This window comes from Typopeltis vanoorti, chromosome 9 (genome assembly GCF_054136105.1).
Source record: "Typopeltis vanoorti isolate ZY-2024b chromosome 9, IOZ_Tvanoo_1.0, whole genome shotgun sequence".
NCBI lineage: Eukaryota > Metazoa > Arthropoda > Arachnida > Uropygi > Thelyphonidae > Typopeltis > Typopeltis vanoorti.
The window spans coordinates 20,630,643-20,656,889 of record NC_143557.1 but is presented as its reverse complement, the minus strand read 5'-3'; the positions used below and the strand labels follow the sequence as shown (position 1 = coordinate 20,656,889).

Genomic DNA, 26,247 nt, shown 5'->3' with positions numbered 1-26,247 from the left:
TTATACAAATCAAAAATCTGCTCAGCTATCAAATACTGTTCTCACATTTTGAGTGGGGCTCCTAAAAGCTTCCTCAAAATGCTCAACTCAATACAGAGGAGAGCAATTAGACTGATAAATGACCCATCTCTTACCAACTTGCTCCCCTCACTTTCCCATAGATGTCTGGTCTCTACAATTTGTATACTCTATAAATATTTCCATGGAAAATGTTCATCTGAAACAGCATCAATAATTCCCCCATACTGTACTAAGTCCATTGCAACACGTATAGCTGCCGCCTTACATCCTTTCACAGTATACCTTGAAACCCACAGAAGAAGTTTCTTTTCCTCCTCCATCCCTGCCACTGCGGTACTGTGGAACAGTCTTCCCCTTGAGGTATTTCCCAAGGAATACAATATACAGGCTTTTAAATCAAATGTAAGCAATTTCCTCCGTTCCCAACCCACTACCATATATGGTACTAACATACTGTAGGTTGATCAGTCCACCTCTCGCATATGGGCCCAACATAAAATATAATTATTAAAAACAACACGTAAGTTCACAGTAATAACTTTAATTAATAAATAAGGTAGATATTTCATACTAAAACTAATAGTAAAGCTTCAGTGTTACAAACAGATAGGAATAGAATACAAGTAACGAACATTCGGTGGATCACCTATTAAAATACAATGTTGTCGTGAGCTAGGAAATGAAAGAAATTAATAAATAATTAATATTTAAGATAATTAGTTTTTTAATGATTACTTAAAATAAAAGTCTCCCAGATCTTCGAGAGAGAGAGAAAGAAGTAATCATTTAGATTTAAATTTGGTCGGTGTAAAAAAGCTTCACAACTTTCTTTAAAGAGGCGTTCATATTTGAACCTGCATCTATGAAGGAGAATAGCTTTATCCCACTGGATATTATGGGTAGTGGTAATACTGTGTTGTGTTGTGTTAGACCAGACTTCTGAGGTTTGTCGTAATCAATATAATATTGATGTTCTTTAATTCTTTTTTCCACAGAATGGCCAGTTTGTCCAAAATAAGAAACATCGCATTCACAAGGAATTTGGTAAACGCCAGCCAAAAATAGAGATGACAGTTTATCTTTTGTAAAAGGCAATAAGGAAGAAATTTTGTTGATAGGAATATAAGTGGGAATCAATTGGTACTTTTTTAAAATTCTACCTATAGGTTTTGAGATTACTGGAATGTGGGGGATTGGAACTTTGCGAACTGTTGAAGAAACCTTAGGTATTGGAACATAAGATTCAGTTATCTGTTGGATTTGATTAGGGTAATTATTAGATTCCATTAACTTTTTAATGATGTAAAGTTCTTGTTGTAAGATTTCTGGAGAAGAGCAAACTTTATGTGCCCTATTAATTAGAGATTGAAGAATGCCAAATTTTTGAGATGTATGGTGAGCAGACTGTTTATGACTGTATCTGCCAGTAAATGTGGGCTTTTGAAAGACGCTTGTAGGTAAGGTACCAGAAGTTCGAGTAAGCAGGATGTCCAAAAATGATAAAGTACCAGAATTTTCCTTTTCCATGGTGAATTGGATACGAGGATGAAGGCTATTTATCTGTTGTAGAAAGGTGGAAAGCTCATCTTCAGTATGTGACCAAATGGCAAAAACATCGTCATAACGATACCAAAGAGATGGTTGAGGGTGAATGGATGAAAACATAGTCTCTTCGAATTGTTTCAAAAAATAGTTAGCCAAAGGTGGAGACAAAGGACTACCTATGGCAGTACCTTCAACTTGTTTGTAGAACTTGTTTTTCCAACTAAAATAACCTGAATGGATAACAAATTCGAAAATCTTTGCGATATCTGGAGGGTAATCTTCATATAATAGATTGACTGTGTCGGCTAATGGGATATTGGTAAACAGGGATACAATGTCGAAACTGGCTAACAACTCAGACTTTGATTTTTAAACCCTTGATTTTTTCCAGGAAATTGTTGAATTTTTTATGTAGGATCTGGAATGTCCAGTGAGAGCATTTAAAGAACGAGACAAGGCTTTTGCAATTCAGTAAGTAGGAGAATCAGTGCAATTCACGATTGGTCGTACTGGATAGCCTTCTTTATGGATTTTTTGGAGACCATATAGACGGGGAGAATCTTCCAAAGGAGGTGCGTAATTTATCCACATAATTTGGGTCCCAACTGATGACCTCATCAAGAAATTTATTTAATTGTTAAATCTGTGAATTTGTAGGATTACGCGTGTTCTCTTTGTAGGTAGAGGTGTCTTCTAAAAGACTGGATACTTTTGTCTCATAGTCAGTCTTATTCATGGATACAATAGCTTTTCCTTTATCGGCCTTAGAAATAGATATATTATTATCTCTTCTTAAAGAAGTTAGACCTTTGATTTCAGCATTTGATAAATTGCATGGAGGTAATTTGCTTTTAAATAATGAAGTTTATTAGCGTCGTTGCTAGAAAGTCCAGACAGATTGTGTTCTATGTTATGTAAAAAGGCAAGATACAGAATGCGTGTAGAAATAACTGCAAAATCAAGGCCATTTTCTAAAGCACTGGACTCAGCGTCGGATAAAGAGCAATCTGTAATTTCATTGCACGAGGGTGGTGCAAAGACCGATGTATCCAACTATCGTCCAATCAGTATCTCAGGAGGTGGTGAAGATTTTTGAAAAGTTGGTTAGGGCTTGCATTCAGAAATGGGTTGACAAAGAATATCCACTCTGCAACAGTCAGCATAGGTTTACTAAGGGAAGGTCACGTTTTAGAATGAGAATAATGTAACATTATTCTCATTCTAGAATAATGTTACCATTGAGCTGGACAAGGGAGGCGATACACTATGATACTTTTTTATTTTATTGTGGCTTTTGACAGAATACAGAATGCAAGACTGTTGCATAAATTGGAGAATATGAGATTGGATTATAAACTATTGGCATGGATAAGAGGATGGCTGACTAATAAATATCAAAAAGTCATATATGGGAGTGTGATTCTGCTGGATTCAGGGTAACCAGTGGCGTGCTTCAAGGATCACTCCTTTCTCGTCTCTTATTCATTTTGTACATTAATGACATTGGGAAGGATTTGACAGGCAACATATGAAGGTGGTCTGGAAAGTTCTCAGCCTTGGCCATAGATGGCAACACTATCGGCAAATTTTTTTTTTTCTAAGTTGGTACATCTTTCATACGCATCAATGTGAAATTGCAAGTCATTGTATCAAGTAGTTTGTTTTATACTGCTGTCTGAAGCAAAAATGTTGTCTGTATCCCTTGAAATGGATAAAATTAAGTATCATGCAGTTATAAAATTCTTTGTAAAAGAAGGTTTGACGCCAAAAGAAATTTATTCGAAGTTCATAAAAGTTTATGGGCACTCTTCTCCATCATTTTTGACAATTAAGAAATGTGCTGCCGAGTTTAACCTTGGCTGTACCAGCCCTTGAAGATGATCCACTTGAAGGATCATAAAAGTGTAACAACACCAGAAATCATTGATCAAGTGCACGATATGGTATTGGATGACCGGCGAGTCAAAGTGCGTGAAATTGCTGAGACTATGGGCATTTCAAAAGAACGTGTAGAGTATATTTTGCATGAAGAGTTGCAAATGAAAAAGCTTTGTGCAAGATGGGTGCTGTGCTTGCTCACAGCAGATCAAAAATGCACTTGCATGAAAATCTCTGAACGGTGCTTGGAGCATTTTAACAAGAATAAAACTGATTTAGTGCATCAATTTATTACTATGGATTCACGATTACAAACGAGAATCCAAACAGCAGTCAAAACAGTGGACAGAAGCCAATTGTTCAGCACCAAACATGACAAACTCGGTTCCATCAGCAGGAAAAGTCATGGCATCAGTGTTTTGGGATGCATTTTGTTTAATAATTATCTTGAAAAGGGTAAAACAATAACCGGGGAATATTATTCCGATCTTTTAACCAGACTAGATAGAAAAATTCGTGAGAGAAGACTGGGTTTGCAGAAGAAAAAAATCATCTTTTGTCTGGACAATGCACCTGCCCACAAAGGTGTTTTGGCAGTTGGAAAATTAAGGGACCTGCACTATGAATTGTTGGAACATCGATCCTATTCCCCAGATTTGACTCCCTCTGACTTCTATCTCTTCCCAAAACTAAAACTCTTCCTCTCTGGTCAGCGTTTTTCTTCGAATCAAGAGGTGATTGCAGCTGTAGAGGGGTAGTTTGCAGATCTTACAGAGATCCACTACAGGGACGGGATAATGGTATTGGAGCATCGCTGGAATAAGTGTATTAGTCTTAAGGGGGATTATGTTGAAAAATTAAAATCACTTTGAAATTATAAATTCGTGTTTTCATTGTTAGGCCGAGAACTTTTCACGAATTTTCAGCTGATGATGCAAAAATAGGTAGGGTAATCAAAAGTACTGCTGATATGTGGTACTTGCTGAATGATTTGAATTGTGGGCATGTGAAAATGTAAGGTCATGCACATTCATGCGATTTGATATCCAATGTCGTATTATATTAATGGGATTATGGTAGAAGAAACTGATGAGGCTATGAATCTTGTAATTTTAGTAAATAGGAAGTTGAAGTTTTATATAGCAAAAATTGCAAATACAGCTCAGAGAATAATGGCAATACTGAAAAGAACCTTGGCATGTAAAGATAAGGAAGTTATTTTTCCTCTTTACAAGGCATTTATTTTCTATAAGCATTGTAGCCCCATCATGTGTGGGAGTGATTTAAAATAAAATGAAATTGTTGAAAACAGAACAAAGAAAATGATGATTCTTGTAGATAAGCTTTGCACATCTGGTTTCCATGGTGATTCTGATAGAGTGGAGAATGTCGTAAATGATATCCAGATTGTGGAATACAGATTATGAAGACATTGAAAATTTGTAGGCTGCAGAGACTAGCAAATAGGAGAAAGGGTGGTGATGTGATTTAGACTTACAAACCTCTGAAATAGTTATACAGAATTTTTACTTTTATGGAGGGTAGGGAAAGGATGCAAGGGTATCCATGGAAGTTGAGAATATATGCTGTCAAGAAGGATTTTAGGACTACATTTTTTTTCTCTCATAGAGTAGTGCATGATTGGAATGGATTGCCATTGGATGATGTGCATCCAAGTAGCACGAATGAATTCAAGAACAGGTATGACAGCTCGTGGGAATGTTATGGCATCTCTTGATGAGTTCCTGAATCCCTGGAGTAGTGATCCATTAGGGTCACTCAGTGAGATATAGAGTGGTCGACAAGACCACTTAGAGCTTTTGGAGAGGTATTGTCTGCGCTTTAACAGTATACCAGTAAAGGTTGAAATCGATATGCATAGCTACTCTTCACATATTGCCTAGCAATATACACATCTGAAAGGAAGTGTGTTTTGTATTATGGATACTAAGGTAATAGATGTGAAAATACTTATGCACAAACTTTGTTTGCTTACACTTTGATATAGGATTAACCAAATGAAATACTTTCAACAGCTATCCTCTGCAGTCTGCAGCATATTCTGACAGAATCTTGTGGCGTAATCTTTAATTGCTATATCCTATTCTATTCCCTCAGCCATACAGATAGTAGGGGTAGCTGTATGCTGCCATACTAGGGAAGATGGTTATGAGCACAGTGGTTTCCTGTTATCTTCCTTGCCATAGTATATTTTGACTGTAGCCGTGTGTGTGTTCATTCGTTCGTTCATTGGACCAGTTTGCCTGTTTTGAGGGATGAAAAACCCAAGTTACCAAGAGAAAAAAACGCTCTGTCTCCGTATGAGACCAGTTAACTCACCTTTTGTCGAAAGAGACCAGATAAAGGTTCCTCACGTCACTGACGGGAATTTAACCCAGAGCCCAAAGTTTTCGTATATACTGACTGAGCTACCAAGGTTCCAGTTGCCATATGTTAGTTAAGAAAGATAAGTTTTTATTTTATTCCATTTACATCTGAATGATTTAGCCTGTTTATAATTTAAAAATAATAATAAATGATGATTAACCAATCATATGGCCAAATGGATGAAATATTTCAATTTCAGTGGGCACTTCACGTGGGTGTAATTATAGATTTGTAAAAATGTTAACCAGTTAGGGGAATAATCCTTAAAAAAGCATATATGATAGTAATTATGACTGCAGACCATTCATTGTTATGTACATGGACATCACTAATATTTGTCAGTTTCTGAATTTTTTTGAATAGCATTCTTAAGTTGAAAGAAAGTTATGTACATTTGTATTTCAGATGATAGATGAATTTACTGATGTAAATGAAGGTGAAAAGGAGCTGATGAAAATGTGGAATCTTCATGTAATGAAATATGGGTAAGCTTATTATACTTAATTTACAGAGTCTGTTAACCCTGTGGAGATCGTGGTCGAAAAAATTGCAGCTTAGGTCACGTATATCCGAGAGATACATTCATTACTAGTATGTGCTGAAATGTGATAAAACTTAAAAAAAAAAAAAACACTGCAAGTATAATACATGATGGTTTACTAATTTTCAGTTGCAATCTATAAATTATTGAACAAAGGAAAAAAAACTAAACCAGTACTATACTAACATCGGAGTTCACGGTATCTCTCAGATGCAATTTACTATCAAATATCACTTTCACATTCAACCATATCATTCTCATCATCAGACTCGAGTAACATCCACTGAATCTCTTCAACGTCTGATGGATTATACAATCAATATATTTTTCCAGCCATTTTCAACGGTATATTAAAAAAAAAAAAAAAACTAAACCAATACTATATGACATCGGAGTTCATGGTATCTCTCAATTACAATTTACTATCAAATAAGTTATCACAAACCTTTACATAACATGTGTTAAACTAAACTGATGCCATAAACAGTGCGGAATATCATTTGTAATATATGTATGCACAGAGCTAGTCATGACCTCTAAGCTATAACTGGATATGTATAAGAATATTTATATTAAATATTCTTACACATATCCAGAATATACATTAAAACAATTTGTGTCTGTCAGATCAGCCGCGACCTCTGCAGGGTTAAATAGCCAGTAAGCATGTTCAAACAGAAGTTTGCATGTGAAATGTCTTTGCAACTGTGTGCATAATGCACTGTTAACTTCACATCAGAGTTGCTCTTTGAATCCCATAATATGTTATGCATTATGTAATGAGAATCACTTCCCAAACCAGTTTCAATCTCTTTACTGAGACCAGTGGTATAAACTCACTGCAACAGTCTCTAATCCAGAGAAGTATAATGATAACAAAATGATAGATGATTTGCCATGTTAATTTAACTGTTCTGTTTTTATTTTTTTATATACACCCTCTGTCCAAAAAGAAACTGATAGAAAATAAAACCCAGGCCAATTATAATTATTCAAATAATTTATTTCAATCAATATACTCTCCCTCAGCTTTGATACAGCATTTGACACAGTCGATTAATTCTTTAGATGAATTTTTTATGTCAGTTTTTGGGATACTGTTGAGGGTCGTGGTTACTGCTGCTTGAACGTTTTCAATGGTGTCATATCGCTTTCCTTTCATTGGCAAAGTAGTCGGGGGAAGAGAAAGAAGTCACAGGGCGCTAAATCAGGTGAATACGGGGAGTAATCCAACACACAAACTTGGTTTTTGCTCAAAAACTGTCTCACAATGTTCAAACGATGAGATGGCACATTATCGTGCAAAAGTGACAGCTGCCTGCATCACGATATTCGTGCCGTACGTGACAATTCTCGCTATCAATCGCTTCAAAACTTCGAGATAAAACTCACCATTGACCGTTTTGGGTAGGCTGACCGAATTCTTTGTGAATGATGCCCTTGGAATCGTAGAAACAAATCAGCATCGTCTTTACTTTTGACTTCTCCAAGCGACTTTTTTTCGTATGCCCATCTTCTGGTGGTCTCCACTCAGCACTCTGGCACTTTGTTTCGGGCTCATACTCAAAACACACCTTTCGTCACCAGTAACAATCGTTTAGGAAGTTTGAGCCCTTACGAGCGGTTTTAATGAGGTCCTTGCAGTGTTCAATTCAATACATTTTTTGGTCGTTGGTCAACTTGTGGAGAACAAATCACGAATTCAATTTACAAAGGCCCAGACTCATGGTCAAAATGTTGTGCACGGTTGATTTTGGATTCATCCAATTCATCTTCAATTAATCTCATGGACGATTTCGGGTTTTCTTTGATGAAATCACGCAAGTTTTGGATGTTAACTTTGCTTTGTCCAGCCCAACTTTTCATCTTCCTCAAGCGTCTCACGACCACTTTGAAATCGCTTAAACCACTCATAAACTTGAGTACAGGATAAGCATTCATCACCGTATGCTTTTAGAAGCATTTGATGCGTTTCGGTAAAACTTTTACCAAGTTTAACACAAAAGTCAATCGCAACTGTCTGTTTGAAACTCATTTTCCGACCGTTCTTTAAAATGCACTGTCACTCTTGGCACTATAACTCGGCTTCTAATGAAACATGTCATAAACAGTTGACACAACACTAATGAAGGTTTCCGCTTTCACAACAAAAAGATACAACAGGCGGAGCCACTAGTTTCTTCTATTTTCGAAAAGTTCGGTTTCTTTTTGGACAGAGGGTGTGTATATATATATATATGTATGTAATCCGTACATGAAATGCCTCTAGCACATTAGTGCCATGTGTGGGCAAAAGGAATAGAAGAAAGAAAGAATCTGTTCACATTTTGCATAAACAGCTGAGAGTTGTAATGTTTGGATAAGTCAGAGTGGGGAGACTCTTCCCAAGGACAGAAGTATATGGAATGAAATAGGAGGCAGTGAAGTTGGCTCGGTGAATTTCAAGACGGACTATAAAAGGGTGTTGTTAGTAGTGGCTCTCGTTTTAATGCTTTCAGAAGAGAGTGTTAGAATAATAGTGGCTAATTCAGCAGAGCACTGTCCATGAAAGTATCAGTAGAAGAGGCACAAGGCAATAACTGAATGTCTATGAGAGATGATCACTAATTAGTTGAATTGCCCAATTCTGGATTGAATCGATCAAACCATCAAAAACTGGATCTCCAGAGTGGAGGACCAGAATCGTGTGGTCTGGTGAATCCAGTTATCAGTTGTACCAAATTGATGGAGAGGTGCAGTGCCGGATGTGGCATCGACAACATGAGGCCATGGTCCCATCATACCAAGTCGGCTCTGTTCAAGTAGGTGTTGGTAGCTCTGTAATGGTTTGGGGAGTCTTCTCAAGTGACACATTAGATCCCTTAGTGTTTTTGGAGAAGTCTTTAAATGCTGCAAGCTACTAGAATGTGCTGGATTTCACACTTTCATGGCCTTTGTGCATCCTGCAGCCAGTGGTCTTGTTCAGCAGGACAGTGCTCCATCCCATTGGGTTGCACCCACCCAGGCATGGCTTGAGGAACACTCATCTGAGTTTGGGACCATCCAGTGGCTCCAAGGTCCCCGGATTTAAATCTGATTGAATCTCTCTAGGATGCCATAAAGCAAGACATGAGATCCATGTCCTATGTCACATATTTATACTGTCTTACTCCACTGATATCTATCCCACAACCTGGAAATTGGCTCGATCAACAGGAGATCTGCTCACACATGTTACCCATCTCTGGACGAATGCCATGGAGAAGTTTGGCAAATCTCAAGCTGTTTGACTTGATATCTCCGAAGCATTTGACTGGGTCTTGCACAAGGGCTTACTAAGCAAACTGCCATCATTTGGTCTATCTCAAGACCTCTGTAGTTGGATTGCTAGGTTTCTGTCTGGACGTGCACTATATGTGGTGATGAATGGCCCCTTATCCTCTTACCATTCAACTAATGCTGGGATTCCTCAAGATTATGTCCTCTCACCAACCCTCTTCCTACTATATATCAATGACCTACTTCAGCTTACCTCCATCTCATTCCTTCAACCCAATACGCAGTTTTGCAGGCGATATCGCGTTGTACTCCTTCCTTTCTTTTGATAAACCTTACTCCAGACAGCTCACCTCAACCTACAGAACAGCAACCACCATTGCCCTTAATTCAGACCTCCAAGCCATCCTCCAATGGGGTTCAGATAACCTAGTCAGTTTCAATGCAAATAAAACCCAGTACTGTCTCATTTCTCATAAAAAAAAAATAAAAACAATAAAAAAAAAAACATTTTCTCACAGTATTATTTTTGACAACACCCAAATTTCCAGACAATCTGAGATTTCTCTTCTTGGAATTACTCTGACATCAATCCTCTCCTGACATAAACACATAACAACCATTGCATCCTCAGCTTCTAAAAAACTTGGAAATCTCTTTCGCTCAAGATACTACTTCACCCCTGAACAGCTGTTAACCATATACAAATCACAAATCTGCCCAACCATTGAATACTGTTCCCACATTTTGGGTATATCCCCCCCAAAAGCTCCCTCAAAATGCTCTACTCAATCCAGAGGAAAGCAATCAGACTTATTAATGACCCATTTCTTACCAACTTTTGCACAGACGATCGGTCTCCACACTTATGTGTTTTCTGAAATGCTCATCTGAAATAGCATCAATAATTCCCCCACTTAGTACTAAACTAATTGGAACACGTGCAGCTGCTGCTCAGCATTCCTGCACAGTACACCTTGAAACCCACAGAACAAGTTTCTTCTTCTCCTCCTTCATCTCTGCAACTGCTATACTATGGAATAGTCTTCCCCTTGATGTGTTCCCTAAGGAATACAATATACAGTCATTCAAATCCAATGTGAACATGTACCTTCTTTCCCAACCCATACACAGTACTAATGTACTGTAGATTGATCTACCTACCAACCTCTCGTTTATGGGCTCAACATATATAAAAAAAAGGGGGGGGTGCCAAATCTAAGGCAAAGTTGTGGGTAAGACTGGAATTACCTCCAGCAGCATTCTGGCAACTGGTGGAGTCAGTGCCTCAGAGTACAGGCTGTAATTTGTGCTAGAGGAGGACCGACATGATCTTAAGTAGGTATCTGTAATGTTTTTTCCATTGAGTGTACAGTACCATTTGGATGAGACAGTGGCGGAAACCTAAGTGAGCAGAAGTTGCACCCATTGGCCCTGGCAAGTGCCATTTGAGCAGGAAGCGAGTTTGCAGCATTTGGCTCTTTCAAAGTCTGACTTGGACTTGATGATGATTGTTTTACATCTGTTGCAGGCTGCAGTATAAGCAGAGAAAGCAGACTTAGCCATTCATGAAGAGCAGAGGTTTTTCCTTTACAGCATTAGCACACGTTTTGTTTTGTTTTTTGAGAACCAAGGCTTGGATAGTTGCTGAGAATTAGGAGTGGAATAAGGGATAGCCTTCTTTCCTGTGAGAATGATTTCTGTTATTCAGTGTGACCAGGTGTTTGGATCAGAAGAACTGAAGCAGTAGTCGGACCGTGGGAAGGAGGAATAGTAGTCACTGAGGTCTTCCCAATTGGCACCATTGTAGTACCAAAGGACATGAGACTGTGAACTGGTGGGTGAAGATTTTTCGGTGGCAAGAGACTTGTATGAGTTGTGATCTGAGTTGCCAATAGGAGAATGTACAACCACAGTACACTTGGAAGTGGAGCTTGTTAGGAAGAGGTCAGTTGTGTTGGCAAATTGGAGGGGGTTGTCAAGTATTCTGGTAGGAAGATTGGTGATCTAAGTCATTGCTTATAGCAAACACCTCAGCATCTCTGCCTGCTTCATTGGTGAAATTGGAGAAAGCAAGCTAATACGAGTTGTGGACATTGAAGTCACAAGAATGAGGACCTCTCTATCGAGGTATTTTGACAGCAGAAGTTTGGCATTAGAGAGAGATGAAGAGATCAGAGGCATTGACAGAGTCTGGATAGCAATAGAGAGAGAGAGAAAAGGGGCAGGTAGGTATAGTATATAAATTTTGAGCCAAAGCAGATCAAACAGTGGGGATTAAATATTTTGCAGTTTTTGGCATAGTATGTTGTTTCTGGTAAATGCACAAATGCACCCTTATGCTGAAAAGATCTGTCTAATGTGTTGCTGGGGCAGTTGAGGTGAACAGTGGCTCTTGAGTTTGCTAGTTGGGGTTCTGAAAGGAATAATAATTCTGGTTTAGGTGACTGTAGGTGATGGTGGTGCACATTGTTTATATTGCTGTTTAGGCCATAAATGTTGGGGGGGGATTGAGATCCTTAATAAAATTGCATTTCTTTCAGTTGTGGTGCATTGTATTCAGTGAGAAAGGGATAAAAAGGAAATAGTTCATGCAGTGAGACATGACAGACTGCCTTCACAGAGGAAACTCAGTCTCCTGTCCTTATGTGGCCTCAACAGTTCCCCCTGCAGCCTTAGGATTTCATGCTAGCTGAACAGGAAGCCTCTAGATTCATTACTAACTGGTTCGGTCCCTTGTGGTACCCGGCGTTCAGAACCGTTTTACTGCTGTACTCTCAAGTGGGAGAGGATCCTGTGTCCTCCTGATTAGAGACATCTACCACTTACAGGTCTGCTTTGCATTTCCTCCAACTAGAGAAGATATACTTTTGCAGAGACAATGCTCACCAGGTTTGCCAGAGCCCCGTTTGTGGAGACAGGCTATACCTCAGGAAGGTGGAATGATGTGACTGCGAAAGGCTATATATTGTGCATTGACAGCCTTTAGTAGCCCAAGTAGCCTAGCCATAAAGCTCCTTCTTTATGGACAGATCACTGTCTTTAAAGTCCCTGACAAGTACAACAGTTTAACATATAGTTAAACTGTATGTATCAGACAAAAAAATAATAAACATAATATCAATAGCATACTCAACATTTTTCTAAGTTCATTGAGAGGGATGGTGAAAATGTTTCTTTTAATTGCCTATAATTGTTAGAATAAACTTTGTTCTTTTGGAGGTGTAAAGTCAGTCTTGAGGCGTGGCTTGACAATTGATCACCTTAGCCAGTTTATTTTGAACAGGTGATGAGTTGCCAGTGATTATATAACTGTTTGGTGGGGAGACTTTAATTAAATAGTTTAGTCAGAATTAAATAAATGATTTTCACCAAACATGTACTAAACTCCCATATGCACCTGTTTAGATAGACCTTTAAAACCTGTCTCTATTGAAAGGAGGTATTATGTCTTTTCAACTGAAGGCACGTTAAACAGCTTATATGACATCGTTTTTCATTCCATAAAAAAATTGACCTCAGAATATATGCTTCATCAGTTGTAACAGACTGTATATAAGAGTAACTGCTTTTTTGTAACTTTAATTAGGTTTATTGGAAACCAAGTTACTTTGCTCTGACATGACAGGTCATTGAGTTTAATTACCAAAACTGATAACTTTTCAATCTTGTTTAAAGACTTAGTTGTTGGACATTACTCATAACTTATTTTAACAGCATTACAACACTAAATTTAAAGGATGTTTATTTACTTGCTTATATCTCACTGGATTTCAAATCGGCATCTTCAGAGCAAAAAAATTAATTTTTCTTGCAATACTAAGTGTTCAAATTATAGCTGACACAGATCTAAAGGCCTGGTTTGGTAATGTTGTATGAAAGAAGTTATTACAGTTGCATAGGAGTTAATCGTAAGATCACTTTCTTCCAATTTTTGACAGATTAATGCAACCATACTTATGGTTTGGAGAATGCTTTATTGTCAGTGGTGACTCAAAAATGGTCTCTCTGACCTGTAACAACTTTTATATACCACATTGGTTTTCTTCCATCTAATCCTGTGTGAACAGGGTGTTCAGAAGCATTATCTGCCAGTCCTGACTTTCCTTAATAATGGTAGCAAATGTATTTCTTATGTTCTCCAAGACAAATGTTAACAGATTGTCCTGCCTATCATATGCTACCATTATTAAGGCTAGTCATGAGACTAGACAACAGTTTGGACACACAGGATTAGATGGAAGAAAACTAATTTGCTATGTGCAAGTCATTACAGGTCAGAGAAATCATTTTTAGAGTCAGCAAGGGCTATGGCACATTCTCCTAATCATAACAAATGTGGCTGAATTAATCTACCAAAAATTTAGGAGACAGTCATGTTAAGATCAACTCCTATGAAACTGTAATTACATCAGTCTTTTTTTCCATCATTTACATTTGCTAAGTTCTACATTTTTAATCCTTTAATATTTCTCACTTTTAATTTCTACAAATTTTATTGTGTATTTTTACATCATTATTACCGAATTTGTTCTCATCTACATGTCATCTTTTAATAGTATCCTATCATTTTTATGCTTTAGACTTTTGTTTATATCTCAGATTTTAAATTTAACATTCAATTCAGCTCCATCTATAATATCTACTTCAGATTTCAAAAGATCAGAACTGCCAAAAATGCAGCAAAGGTAGGCAGTAAATAACACTTATATATAATCATTTCATTAATTTAAAAAGAACTGCAGTCAGAAAACATGTTCTGATCTAAGGGTGCTTCATAATTTTTTTTTTCTTTTCCAAGAAAAATACTCACTGTTTTTGGCGAATGAAAATATTTGTTTCCCATTTACTTGAAAAATCTCATTCCTTATTTCAGTATTATTACTAATATTTGTCAGTTGCACCACTTGAAGATAACATTCAAGTGGTGCAACTGACTAATTGAAATATCAAGTTTCCTTTTGTGCCTAGTTTTAAACACACATTAGTGACTAATTTTGAAAGTGCTAATAACATGCATGGTGCTCAAATGACAAGTGTACTTTGTAGTCCTATGGCAAAGCTCTTGATAATAACTTTTTTCCAACCCTTCTTCCGCGTCCATGGCATCTAGATAGTTCTGCTACTATTACTGCTGCATCATTCACTACAAATCAACATATCTTCCGGCTTTTTTTTGTGCTAATGAACTAGGTAAATCTGCCATTTCTAAATATGCACATTATTCAAGACTTCATTGAATTATCCCAGAAAGAGACCAGAAGAAGAAGAATCTAGTCTATTTAAGATTTTAAAAAAAGTGTCCCAGTACTGCTGGCATTTCTCTTGTGAAAATTTTTCTCTTGAGATAACTCATGCCTTGCATCTTGTATTGAATTTTGATAATTTACCTATTCCACTGGTATTTATCTTGCAAATTGAAAATTAATCCATAATCATTCAATACCTGAAAGAACCATATAACACTCACTATGATACTTTTCATTGTGTGTTTCATTTTAATCAACTTTAACAAAATATCTTTTGCAAAAGTAAATTTAATGAAAACTTATTTCCTTTATAGGTATGTTGGAGATTGTCAAATTCCTCTTGCCTGTTCTATGTTTGTTGACCATCATGGGAAAGATTTGGTAAGGAGAAAACTGTACAAGAACTTTCTACTACATCTTAGCAACTTATTTGATTTTGGGCTTATCAGTGCCTCATTGGTATATCACACAGTACATCAGCTCCAAAAACTTATAGATGATGTAGACACAAAGTCTTTTTTACCTTGGTCATCATAGCAAAAGGTAATTGCATAGCTGCCATGTTCTTTCAAGTGAACTGTCCGCAAGACTGTGTCCTTTTGTGTATACGCAACGTATTTTACAATCTACAAAAAAATCCTGCCATAGTGTGGCAAACAACAGAACCAGAAATAGGCAGTTTAAGTAACGTCAGTCCTCGTTAACCAGTGATGTATATATAAGGGGTATCAGCAGTGTCGTCCTTCATATGTCATATTTGCACGTTCACATTCACTTTTTACAAGATCATCTTTACAAGTGCTGAGATCATAAACGAATTTAGTTCTTTAGATGTCTGCCATAGCAGTAGAATATTCAGACAGAAATAAGTCTTTTGTATATGTGTGTATCGCGTGTCATGATTGTATTTTATGTTCAAGTGGATGTTCTGCTTTGTCCAAACTTAGTATTTATAATTTCTATTGGGTAAGTTTTATATAACTGAGATAAACTGATCTTTTATGTTATATTCTTCATTTGAATTACTGCACCCAAAAATTTCCTCTTCACATGTCTAATGGAGTTTTATTCTGTTTAGGTAATATGTGATATTTTTTAAAATTAAAATTAAGTTGGCACATATACATTGTATATTTTTATAGGTGCACTTAAATGTTTTGACAATTTTTGCTCAACATTTTCAAAAATTTTCCCTAATTGTTCTTGCCATCTTATGACATGTTGGCAACGTGTAAATTTGGTCAGTTCCTTGAAAATACCCATTCAAGTTTGTACATTAAAATAACACGCTCATTTTCTCTGGATAGACATGTTTGTAGTAGGCCAAAATATAGAAATATTATCTCTGAAAAGAATAATTCCTTAAAGGGCATCGAGATGACTTATATTGAAAAGTTAGTCACCAGAGTGCTACATCAATGATAATTACCACTGCCTTTGCTATATATCCTACCTCAGTAGTTTATGTATACATGTCTTTGTGAATTATTTATGCTTCTGGCTTTTGTAATAGATTGTCCCCCACTCTTCTCTCTCTCTCTCTTTTTTATTTATTATTTTTTTTTAATATTTAATACATTTTGAACATTCCACTTAATTTTGATTTTATTGATAAAAAAAGTTGAGTATATTAATATACCTTTTGATAAATACCTATTAAGGTGTTCCTAAAAAAAAAAGTGTGAAGTTATTTTTATTCTTCCCTCCAACTTGTTTACAGTTATTGTTTCTTACAGATGCAACTTACAGTATTGTGTTTAATAGATAAATATTTATTAATCAAATAATGAGCTCATATCTGCCAAATTTTGTACTCATATATAAATATGTGTGTATACACGTGCGTATCAGTAGCATATGCAAGCATTTTTAATGGGATGGCTGAAAGGGCTGAATCATCTTTTAATTTTAAAAGAATGTCTGAACTTTTTTCTATAAAAACAAAATGCCATGTTCAGTAACAGTTACTGACCTGCTGGATTAATTGATTTAAATCAGCAAATATAAGCTAAAACTTTAAATGCTAACATTTGAGATGTATTTTCATAATTGTTGTCTGCCATTATTCTTTCAATTAGTAATGAAAATTGAATACCAGCATGTAAAATGAAGCTGCATAACTTTATCACTGCCTTGAAATTGCATCATGCCTAAACTTACCCACCCAGTTTGACCCCAGATCAAAAGTTGTAAGCTCTTTTTTGTGCATTTTTTTTTTTTTAATTTTTAAATGACTAGAATTTTACATTTATTAAAATTATATGTTCTTTAGATTTACTGAAACATTTTAGAATAAATCCTATTAGGTAGCAGAATTAGCAACTTCAAGATACTGAGAAATTGGTAGTCATCGTCTTGTTTCAATACTTCAGCACTCCCTTCTTAAGTTCTGATAAACACCTAGAACAAAAATGATATTGAAACAACTGATATAAACACAAGAAAGAAAGAACATACAAGGATATAAGAACATAAGTTACATTCATAACTCTGCTACTAGTATGTTCTTTCTTGTAGTTATATCAGTTGCTTTAATATCATTTTTGTTCTATGTGTTTATCGGGACTTTCCAGAATCCCCCCTGTGTGTGCGCACGTGTGTGTGTGTGTGAGAGAAAGCTTTTGCAGGAAATGCATTCTTTTTAAACACTTGTATAACTTTAGTGCAAATATTAGTTCAACATGCTATGCATGCTGTAAAAGTGAAGTCTGTCTTCCACATATATATGTCAAGGCATAAAACTACTAAAGTTTGTCTTACAGAAACAACTTGACCAAAAAAAAATCACTGCCCAATGAATTTGATTATGGTATCATAATTTTATTTTCAGTTTTTAAAATAGCTCTTATATGTTTATATTTTTTACCTTTTCTTGACAGTATTCTTGAAAATCATTCATTTACTTTTAATATTTTATCAAGAATGTTTCTTTAAAAAAAAAAACTAAAATAGTAAGTTAGTTATAGTGCAAAACTATTTATTGCAATTATATAGATAAAGTAGCAGAAACACTGCCATTTGTTTTACATTTCCTTTTTTTATAACATTTCTGATTTTAAATCATTAAGTAGTGTAGTGATTTGTACAGTTAATGGTGTGCTTATTAATTGAAAATAGCTCTTTTTAAAATATATGGTAGTTTATTTAAGCTTGGGTTGATAATTATCAGTTAATTTTAAATAAGTTATTGATTTCAGTGCAATGCTTTATCAACCTATATTTGACTTTCAAAATCACTTGAATTGCAACTAAAGATATATGTACTTTACAACAACAATCAAAGATGGGGAAGGTTTGGAATTCAGTCATATAGTAAGTTTCACGTGTTTATTCTAAAAAAAACACTTGAATAAAATTAAATATGCTCTAATTTCTTTTGAATATCAAATTATTTATAAGTGATTTGTAAAAATATGATAGCAAAATATGAAATAAATTTAGATATATTAAAAAAAATTAATTAAATATTTGTCTTCTTTAGTCTAAATTACAGTTATACTGTAGAATTATAAATGATTTCTTGTGTGGCTGAAGAGAATTTTTATAAATTTTTGAAAGATATGGACCGAATTAATTATTGTGGGTGGGGGGGTGAAATAATAATACCTGTGTACATATATTTTACTCTTTTCATGTTTTTCATTTATTGTATTCAGTTTGACATGATTTATCCAAGTATTTTCTTCTGCTAACATTATATGGCTAGAATGCTCTGATCAGAATAATCCTTTAAATATTGTGTGTTAAGTTGATGCACAAGAGAGAGTAAGGAGGACTGTATTATTGCAAGTGAGCAACAAGTAAATACAATAATGTTGATTATCCAAATGTCCTCTTTCTCTCTTCCCCCACCCTCTCGACTTTTTTTTTTAGCTCAGATATTTTTAGTGACGCAAGTATTGTTTGAAATATGCCGTGTAAAACCTTGATCTATTGGACTGTATATGGATGGGATTTGGTGAAGTGAAACAAAGTCCGTGAAAGTATTAAACAAAGTATTAAGCCTGTAGATTGCCTGTATTTTCTTGGAGAGAAACTTTCTGCCATTTTACATGAGATCAGTTAAAAGTCCTTGTAAAGGTTTACCTTTTCCTAGGGGTTTCAAATCCACATCTGAATAGGAAACCAAACCAACAGTAGGACATGAAACAAAAATTGTGAAATATACATATGTTTTTTGATATGGTGCTGCATTAATAATTAAAAGATAGCAAAATTAAAGATAATTTTACTGAGATATTAGATCTTATTAATTACATGTCAGTTGAAACCACATACTGCTTAAGTTGAAAATTTAAATTTACACAAAAACACAAGGAATAAATAATACTATTTATTTAGATAAAGCCAAATATTTCAGTCTAAAAATTACACACCATCTTCGGTGGCAATGACAGTCAATTATAAGGTAGAACATAAACACTGGATTTATTTGAAACAGAAAGAGCCATGTGACATTATACTTACAACAGCGTAATGGTATAACTGAGGAAATATTTAATTATAACTGTAAAAAACTTCAATAATGTGTTATTCTGATAAAACTTTCCCGTATTTTAGATAAAGATAGGCAGTCATTCCAATTCAAGTTCAAGTGGTGAAGAAAGGCCTTGGCACTCTCTTTAAACAAACCCTCAAATTTGTACCAACAATAGATGAAATATGCGAATTTCAGACCATAGAATTTGTGTTCTTTGTCTATTCCATTTTGAGCCAAGCCATATTTATCAGGTTTTCTGTAGCCCATCTTTATCTGAAATATGGGAAAGTCTTATCAGAATAACATATCATTAGTTTTTTACAGTTATACCTATGTTTGTGTTCTACCTTATAATCAACTGTCATTACCACCAAAGATGGCCTGTAATTTTCAAATCAAAATATTTGGCTATTATCTAACTTAATAGTAACCCTATGGCACCAGCATTCGTTTACTGTGTTTACAGTGGAAGCATCTGCAAAGAGCTTCCCTTCCCCTCCTCCCATTCATCCTCTGTTTTTCTCTGAGTATTTTCACCATGCAGAAGCCATGGCACCTAAAAGTATTTCTATTATATTAGAAAACTACTGTTTGTACTAAAATTGTGACAGTCAATGTGTCAAGCCCAGTGGCCTCTTATAATCAAGTAATTTAGTACTATAAATGTTATTTTTGTCATGATAAGGCAGTTAATATTCTCTGCATAGTATTTTGTATTGGTCATTTGCTTGTGTTATCTGGCCAGTTTGTTTTGGGAGTGATCTTTCATATGAGATCAGTCACTAACTTTCAATTGACAAACATCTCTTGTAGATATTTCTCACGTCATAGATAGGAATCAAATTTGACATTTATGGACAAACACATATCATTATTCTTTGTCATGGAGGCATTTCTATAATATAACAGGTATCTTAAGTGAATGCCTTATTTTCATCTGCAAAAATCAGTGGTAATAACAAATGTTAGATTTACATTGGGAGGGTTAAATTTAGAGTGGGAGTGGAATAACAGGAGTACCTCGAGAACATTTAACTGTCATTTGTTAATATGGCATCAGCATCCATGTCATTAGATGCATCATTATCATTTTCTCAGGTGTATACTCAAGGGTGTACTAGGATACTGGCAACCAATGTAATTAAGCTTTAATTCTAGTTTCCTGTCAGTTTTTCTTCCATTTGATGCATTATTTATTAAATCAGTATTCATTAGCTTGTAGTTTTGTTATAAAGTTTTTAACCTGCCCCTAAGCCTAATACCACACAGTATTTAGTTTCTGATATTTGACCTGTTGTTATGCATTGAAAATTAAGTCTGCTATTTCTGGATGAAGATTTTTATATTAACTTGAGAAAGAGAGTGCAGTTCTTGTTTTTATGCTCATTACCAAAGCATTATCATACTGCAAAATTTAAGGAAAGCAAATTCATTAGTAGAATAAATTTTCATTATCAGCTATTCTAGACTAACACACATAATTTTCTGCAATAAACAATCAGAAATTTGTTGGTGGTAAAATAAAACAAATCAGACACTAAAACTTTAAATACATTTTTTTTTCTTCATGTTGAAGAGATGTATTACTCTAAACAAAAAAATAGATAAAATAAAATTGATCTGTACCATAAAAATATTCTTATAAGAGTTTAATCCATTTTTTATAAAATATATGTACATATTAAAAAAATTCCATTACTGTGGTAGCTTAAAATCATACATTGCAACAAACTTTATAGTGCTCTGCGCATATTAGGTAAAAAATAGACTAGAAGAAAACTAAATTATCATTCCCCCTATTTCTTGTTTTGTTTTTATTTTGTTGCTTGCTTTGTTTTTCATATGGTATTTATCTTGTAGTGTAAGCTCATCAAATTATCATTAATATCACACTCGTTTCTGATCTTTGTTATTTACACAAACCATGTTTAAATTATTTTCTGTACTCATCTGTAAAAATAACATTAAGTAAATATTGAGAATAGAATTAAAACTGCTCTTGTTTAGTGGTGTGTGTGTGGGGGGGGGGGGATTTTATTAACTTCATAATTTATTCAAAAATTCACATTTGTGACTTGATATTTAGAACCACATGAAAAAATAGATTTTTGCAAGATCTTTCAAAAAAATAAATAAGAAGAATTGAATAACCAGTACATGATATCCTAAGGATTATAATAATGGAAACTTTCAAACTACTTTTAACTTTAATGAGTATCCTAAAACAGTAGTAGAAATATATATATAATCCTATTTTGTATATTACTTCCTCTTCAGTAAAAAAAATTGAAATTACAATTTTCATTTGTCTTGAAAGCAAGACAAATGAAAATTGTAATTTCAATTTTTTTTTACATAATGTAAATTAATTTATGTTACAGTAAATTCAGTATTTGTTTTGTTTTGTTTTTGTGTATCCTGGTCATTAATGTAAATAACTTATTCTTGTCAACAGGACTGGAAAGGTTTACAGTGGTATATGTATATGGCATGAATGTGATGTTAATAGTGAACATTGAGTGATGATCATATTGATTTCATAAAGTAAATTAAGAACCAATTTTAGCCTGCTGCACTTGTGTGAGTGTGCATGCACTAATGTAATGATTGTATGCTTAAACTTTTTCCAGAGGAGTATGATTGTATAAGTCACATGTGACTACTAAAAAAAATTAAATTTTTTTTTCTTTTTTAAAGGAAGTTGATCTTTTTCAGAATTTTATTCTGACTTCTCACATTATTAGATATTACTATAAGTAAAGCTGTGGACTGTGTGTTATCCAAATAGCTTGGGAAATGCATATTTGAATATTGGAGTTTTCCATATTCTAGAGAACTCTAAAAGGATGCTTTCCCACAATGCATAAGCATGTGCTAAAGTTGGCAGTACCATCATCTGTGAAATATGCAAATTTCAGTATTGCAATCCTAGTGCTCTTAGTTTCCTCAAAGATTACATAATTTTTACAAAAAAAAAAAAAAAAAACTTAATTTGTAATGCATATAGAAAAATGAAACTATTGACAAAAAAAAATGTTTGAAGTTTGAAATAGTTTCTTTAAGCTAATATAGAATGCTTATATAACAAACGAATATGTGCATACAAAGGAAACAGATGCATAAAATATATTACGTCCGTAATTGCATTTAGTAAGTGAAGAATTTTTATGCAACAGTACAAATGACAGTTATTGCTGCAACTTCCTGTTTTGTCAGTTTATTTATTAATATTTTTACCAAATTAAATGCAATTTAATTTGTGCAGTTGACAAAAGTCTCTAAAAGAAAATAAAACGATGTATTTTTTAATCAACTAACACCTTTTATTCCCTTATAGCAAGGGTGTCCAGCCCGTGGGCCGCTTGTGGTCCCATAAGATCTTAAACTTTTAATTCTTATGTGATGCGAAAAATATATTTCTTTCTGTTTTGTTAAAGGAATTTGAGAATAGGTTTCAAGATTTCAGAAAATCATTTTTTTGTATATTTTCGGCGACATAAATACATTCGAATTTTCAAATGGAATGTATAGAGTTGCAATCAGATATTCAACTCGAATCAAAATATTAAGTCTTTTTTCTAAGAACTATCATTCCAGAGAAAAAATATCCTTCGTTTCACAATCACGCTTTATTCATGTCATCACATTTGGGTAGTATGTACATTTGTGAACAATATTTTCAAGAATGAAGCATACGAAGAGTTAAGTTAGATCAAAAATTTTGATGAGAACCTTGAGAGCTCACTACGAAATGCAACTACCTTCATCGAACCAGACATTGATTTCACATAAACAAGGCCAAATATCTCACTGGTTTTGTGTTTATACTGCCCTCTTTTTTTTATGTTATATTAAAATCTAAAAATATAAAATATTGTTACTTATATACATTAATTATATTGTACATTTTATATGTGGCCCAGGCAAGCCAAAAGGTTGAACATCATGTCTTATAGTGTAGAGCAGTATTTCTCAAAGTGTGGTACGCGTACCCCCAGAGGTATACGAAAGGTCGTTAGGGTGTACATGGCAATTTTCGGCTATGCATAATTATATTTTTCAACAAACAATCACATCCCCTCTCCAACAGAAACTGCTGTGTAGACCAAGCAAAACCATATGTTGCCGGTGGAACATGGTTTTGCTTGACACCACTCCCGTCGTTAACGTGTTAAAACTAAGAAATATATAGTAAATGTGTTTCAGATATGGAATTCGGTTGAAGGGAATTAGCATTTCAACTCAACTGTCGAAATGCTAATTTGTCTTTGGTTCGCGCAATCTTTTGTTAATACCGTACCAATCATATGCAGTTCTTTGCTGCTCTACGTATCTCAAGTCTTGTAAATTACTGGTAATTTTTGCTTGAAATAATGGGAAAGAAGATGACGCTATTTGGGTAGATGACTTTGATGAAAGAAACTGTTCTCGATGCCAAAAGTAGTGATAGCGAGTAGGAGCTTCTTGATAAGTCGCACCATTTTAAGTTTTTTTCCTGAAAATTTTAGTTTACGAAAATTCCCGCACGTATCTCGCAACACGATTTTTTAGCTTTAATTTTGGGGAAAATGTTAGTTATATTCGAGTAAATACTGTATTGTTTCTTAGCTTTCAAATTCTTACGTATGGATCATTGGTTAAAGATTGGATTTATAAAACCTCCAAAAGAGAGCAATATAGCAAATACAAGTAGCTGTAAGCAACAATAAAACGTTGATATTGCATTTGGATCAAATGAAATTGATAAGAGTGTGTCGTCTGACATCTCTAGAGAACCAAAATTTAAAAATAAATAATTTTTTGTTTACATGAACATATAAATTCAAATAAAATAGATATTTAATTTTAATTAATATTTTAAATTAATTTATTTTTTAATTAATTGATTTGGGGTACTTGGTAATAATGAAAATTTATGAAGGGGTACACGGATATCTGAAGTTTGAGAAACACTGCTGTAGAGAGTAGGCGAGGCAATTTTAGCCCGATCTAACTTTTGGCAATCAAAGATAGCTGGCTTAGGCCTATCATTAAGTGGCACGCAGCGAAGAGACTGCTAACAAGTGCCGCCATCTCGTGGTCCCTTATCTTAACAATATTTTTAATGTCTGAAAATAGTGTGGGTTATACGGTAGAGTTTCCGGGATTAAAAAACCGCTTGCCGTGCCAGAGATGGGTCGAAAAAAAAAGGCTGAGAAAAAGTTCCTCTAGTCGAACTACAATCAAACTCGCGACGCTATTTCTACGGGTAGTTTGGCACAGAGGAGTCCAAATACCACTACCACTGGGCTATGCTATAAGGAAAAAATTGCTGTATGTATTTGTTGCCAGTAAAAAAATTCAGGCTTTTAAGCATAAATTGCAACTTTGGAAAACTGGTAACCATAGTCGCGAACTTGACAGCTTCCCGATACTTAAAGGCTATTCTGATGAGATCAGCGATGATATTAACGAAAACGATTATTTGTATAATGAAATGTCCCAACATTTGGAAAATCTGCATCATTCCATGAACTACTATTTTCCAAATAACCACTACATGGTATAAAATCATACATGCGTAAAAGATGCATTCAAAGTGTAAAATCAATAGATTTTAATGCAACAGATTGTGAAAAGATCATTGATTGGTTTTAGACCCCACGTTGCAAGAGGATTTTGAGAAATTACCACTTAATGAGTTTTTGTGCAGCAATTATTTGAGAAGGCTATTAAAATACTTTTCCCTCTAGTTGTCTTTGTGAGGCTGGACTGTCTTCATATGTTTCAACCAAAACTTATCGCAGAATTCTGAAGCGGATATGAGAATTCAGCTATCGTCTATTAAGCCAGGCTAAAGTAATGCGTAAAAATGTAAAACAAAGCCACTCACCACAAACTTGATGGCGGGGGGGGGGTGTTTATTTTTCATATGTTGTGTTAGTATGTAGACTTGATTGCAGTTATTAAATGAAGTATTTTACAGAATTATCAGTTTTAATTTAATTTTCAATTTAGTAAACAAACAGCTCACAAACGAAAGCTGGGGGGGGGGGAGGCGTCTGTAATTTTAAGGACGGGAAAAAAATTTGTAACAAAGTACCGTTGTAGATTTTGAGAGAAAGAAAACCGTGGAAATCGAACTCGTAAAGAAATATTTTAACAGGGTTATTTGATCTGGTAATTTCCCTGTGATTTAGAAAATAAATAAAAATATCTATAGAAAATGCAGATACCAAGCATGAAGGGCAAGTATTCAAACTAACTCTCTTCTGTACTGAGCCAAGAATAATTAAATTCTTAGTAGTCCCACCCTGCATGGGAAAAACATATTTGGAAATTTTAGGAATGATCTCTCGGTCCCAATTATTAATGTGCAACAAGAGAGAAGACAGGCAACCAAATTGCAGGTCAGAAAATAATGAAAACCCACCTATTTATGTAAAAAAGCCTTACTCTTATTCATGTGGCTTGGAAAAATTAAGAGAACCAACTTATTTCTCCAAAGTTTTTCATAACATTTGTTCAAAGATTAGTGGCAAAAGGGAAAAATATCCCTTTAATGCAATGATAGATCAATAGTGATGAATGTATAATTCAATAGTAACGTGTAAAAATTATTGGGTTTCTCCATTGCTTAACAAGTTACAATCCTATTGTATTACCCTTTTTGTGAATAAGTGCATTGTAGCTCACTGCAAAAGAAGTGAGGTGAGGACAGTTATGACCAATAGATACGGCAAGGGACTAGAAACCAATAACATTTACAGATAGTAAAGCTTTATTCTTTTGAATACATTCAGAATCTTGAGTTAACCAATAATCTTACCATATCGATGGGGATAGTGTAGTAATCCAATTATTCTGATGAGTGCTAAACAAATTATTATGGGTGACACTTGATTGGGTAG

At 34.6% G+C, this 26,247-nt stretch overlaps 1 protein-coding gene across 3 annotated transcripts in view; it reads left to right on the top strand.

The window, feature by feature from the left end:
* Positions 1-18,886, top strand: part of Su(z)12 (Polycomb protein Su(z)12) — a 498,478-nt gene extending 479,592 nt beyond the window's left edge. For 2 of the 3 annotated variants that reach the window (XM_090397603.1, XM_090397604.1), the window contains exons 14-15: positions 6,238-6,317; positions 15,192-18,886. In XM_090397603.1, the coding sequence (XP_090253729.1) occupies positions 6,238-6,317; positions 15,192-15,414 (303 nt within the window). In that variant the 3' untranslated portion in view covers positions 15,415-18,886. The remainder of the gene's footprint in view (positions 1-6,237; positions 6,318-15,191) is intronic. The other variant, XM_090397605.1, reaches the window with a different exon arrangement.
* The last annotated feature ends 7,361 nt before the right edge of the window (positions 18,887-26,247 follow it).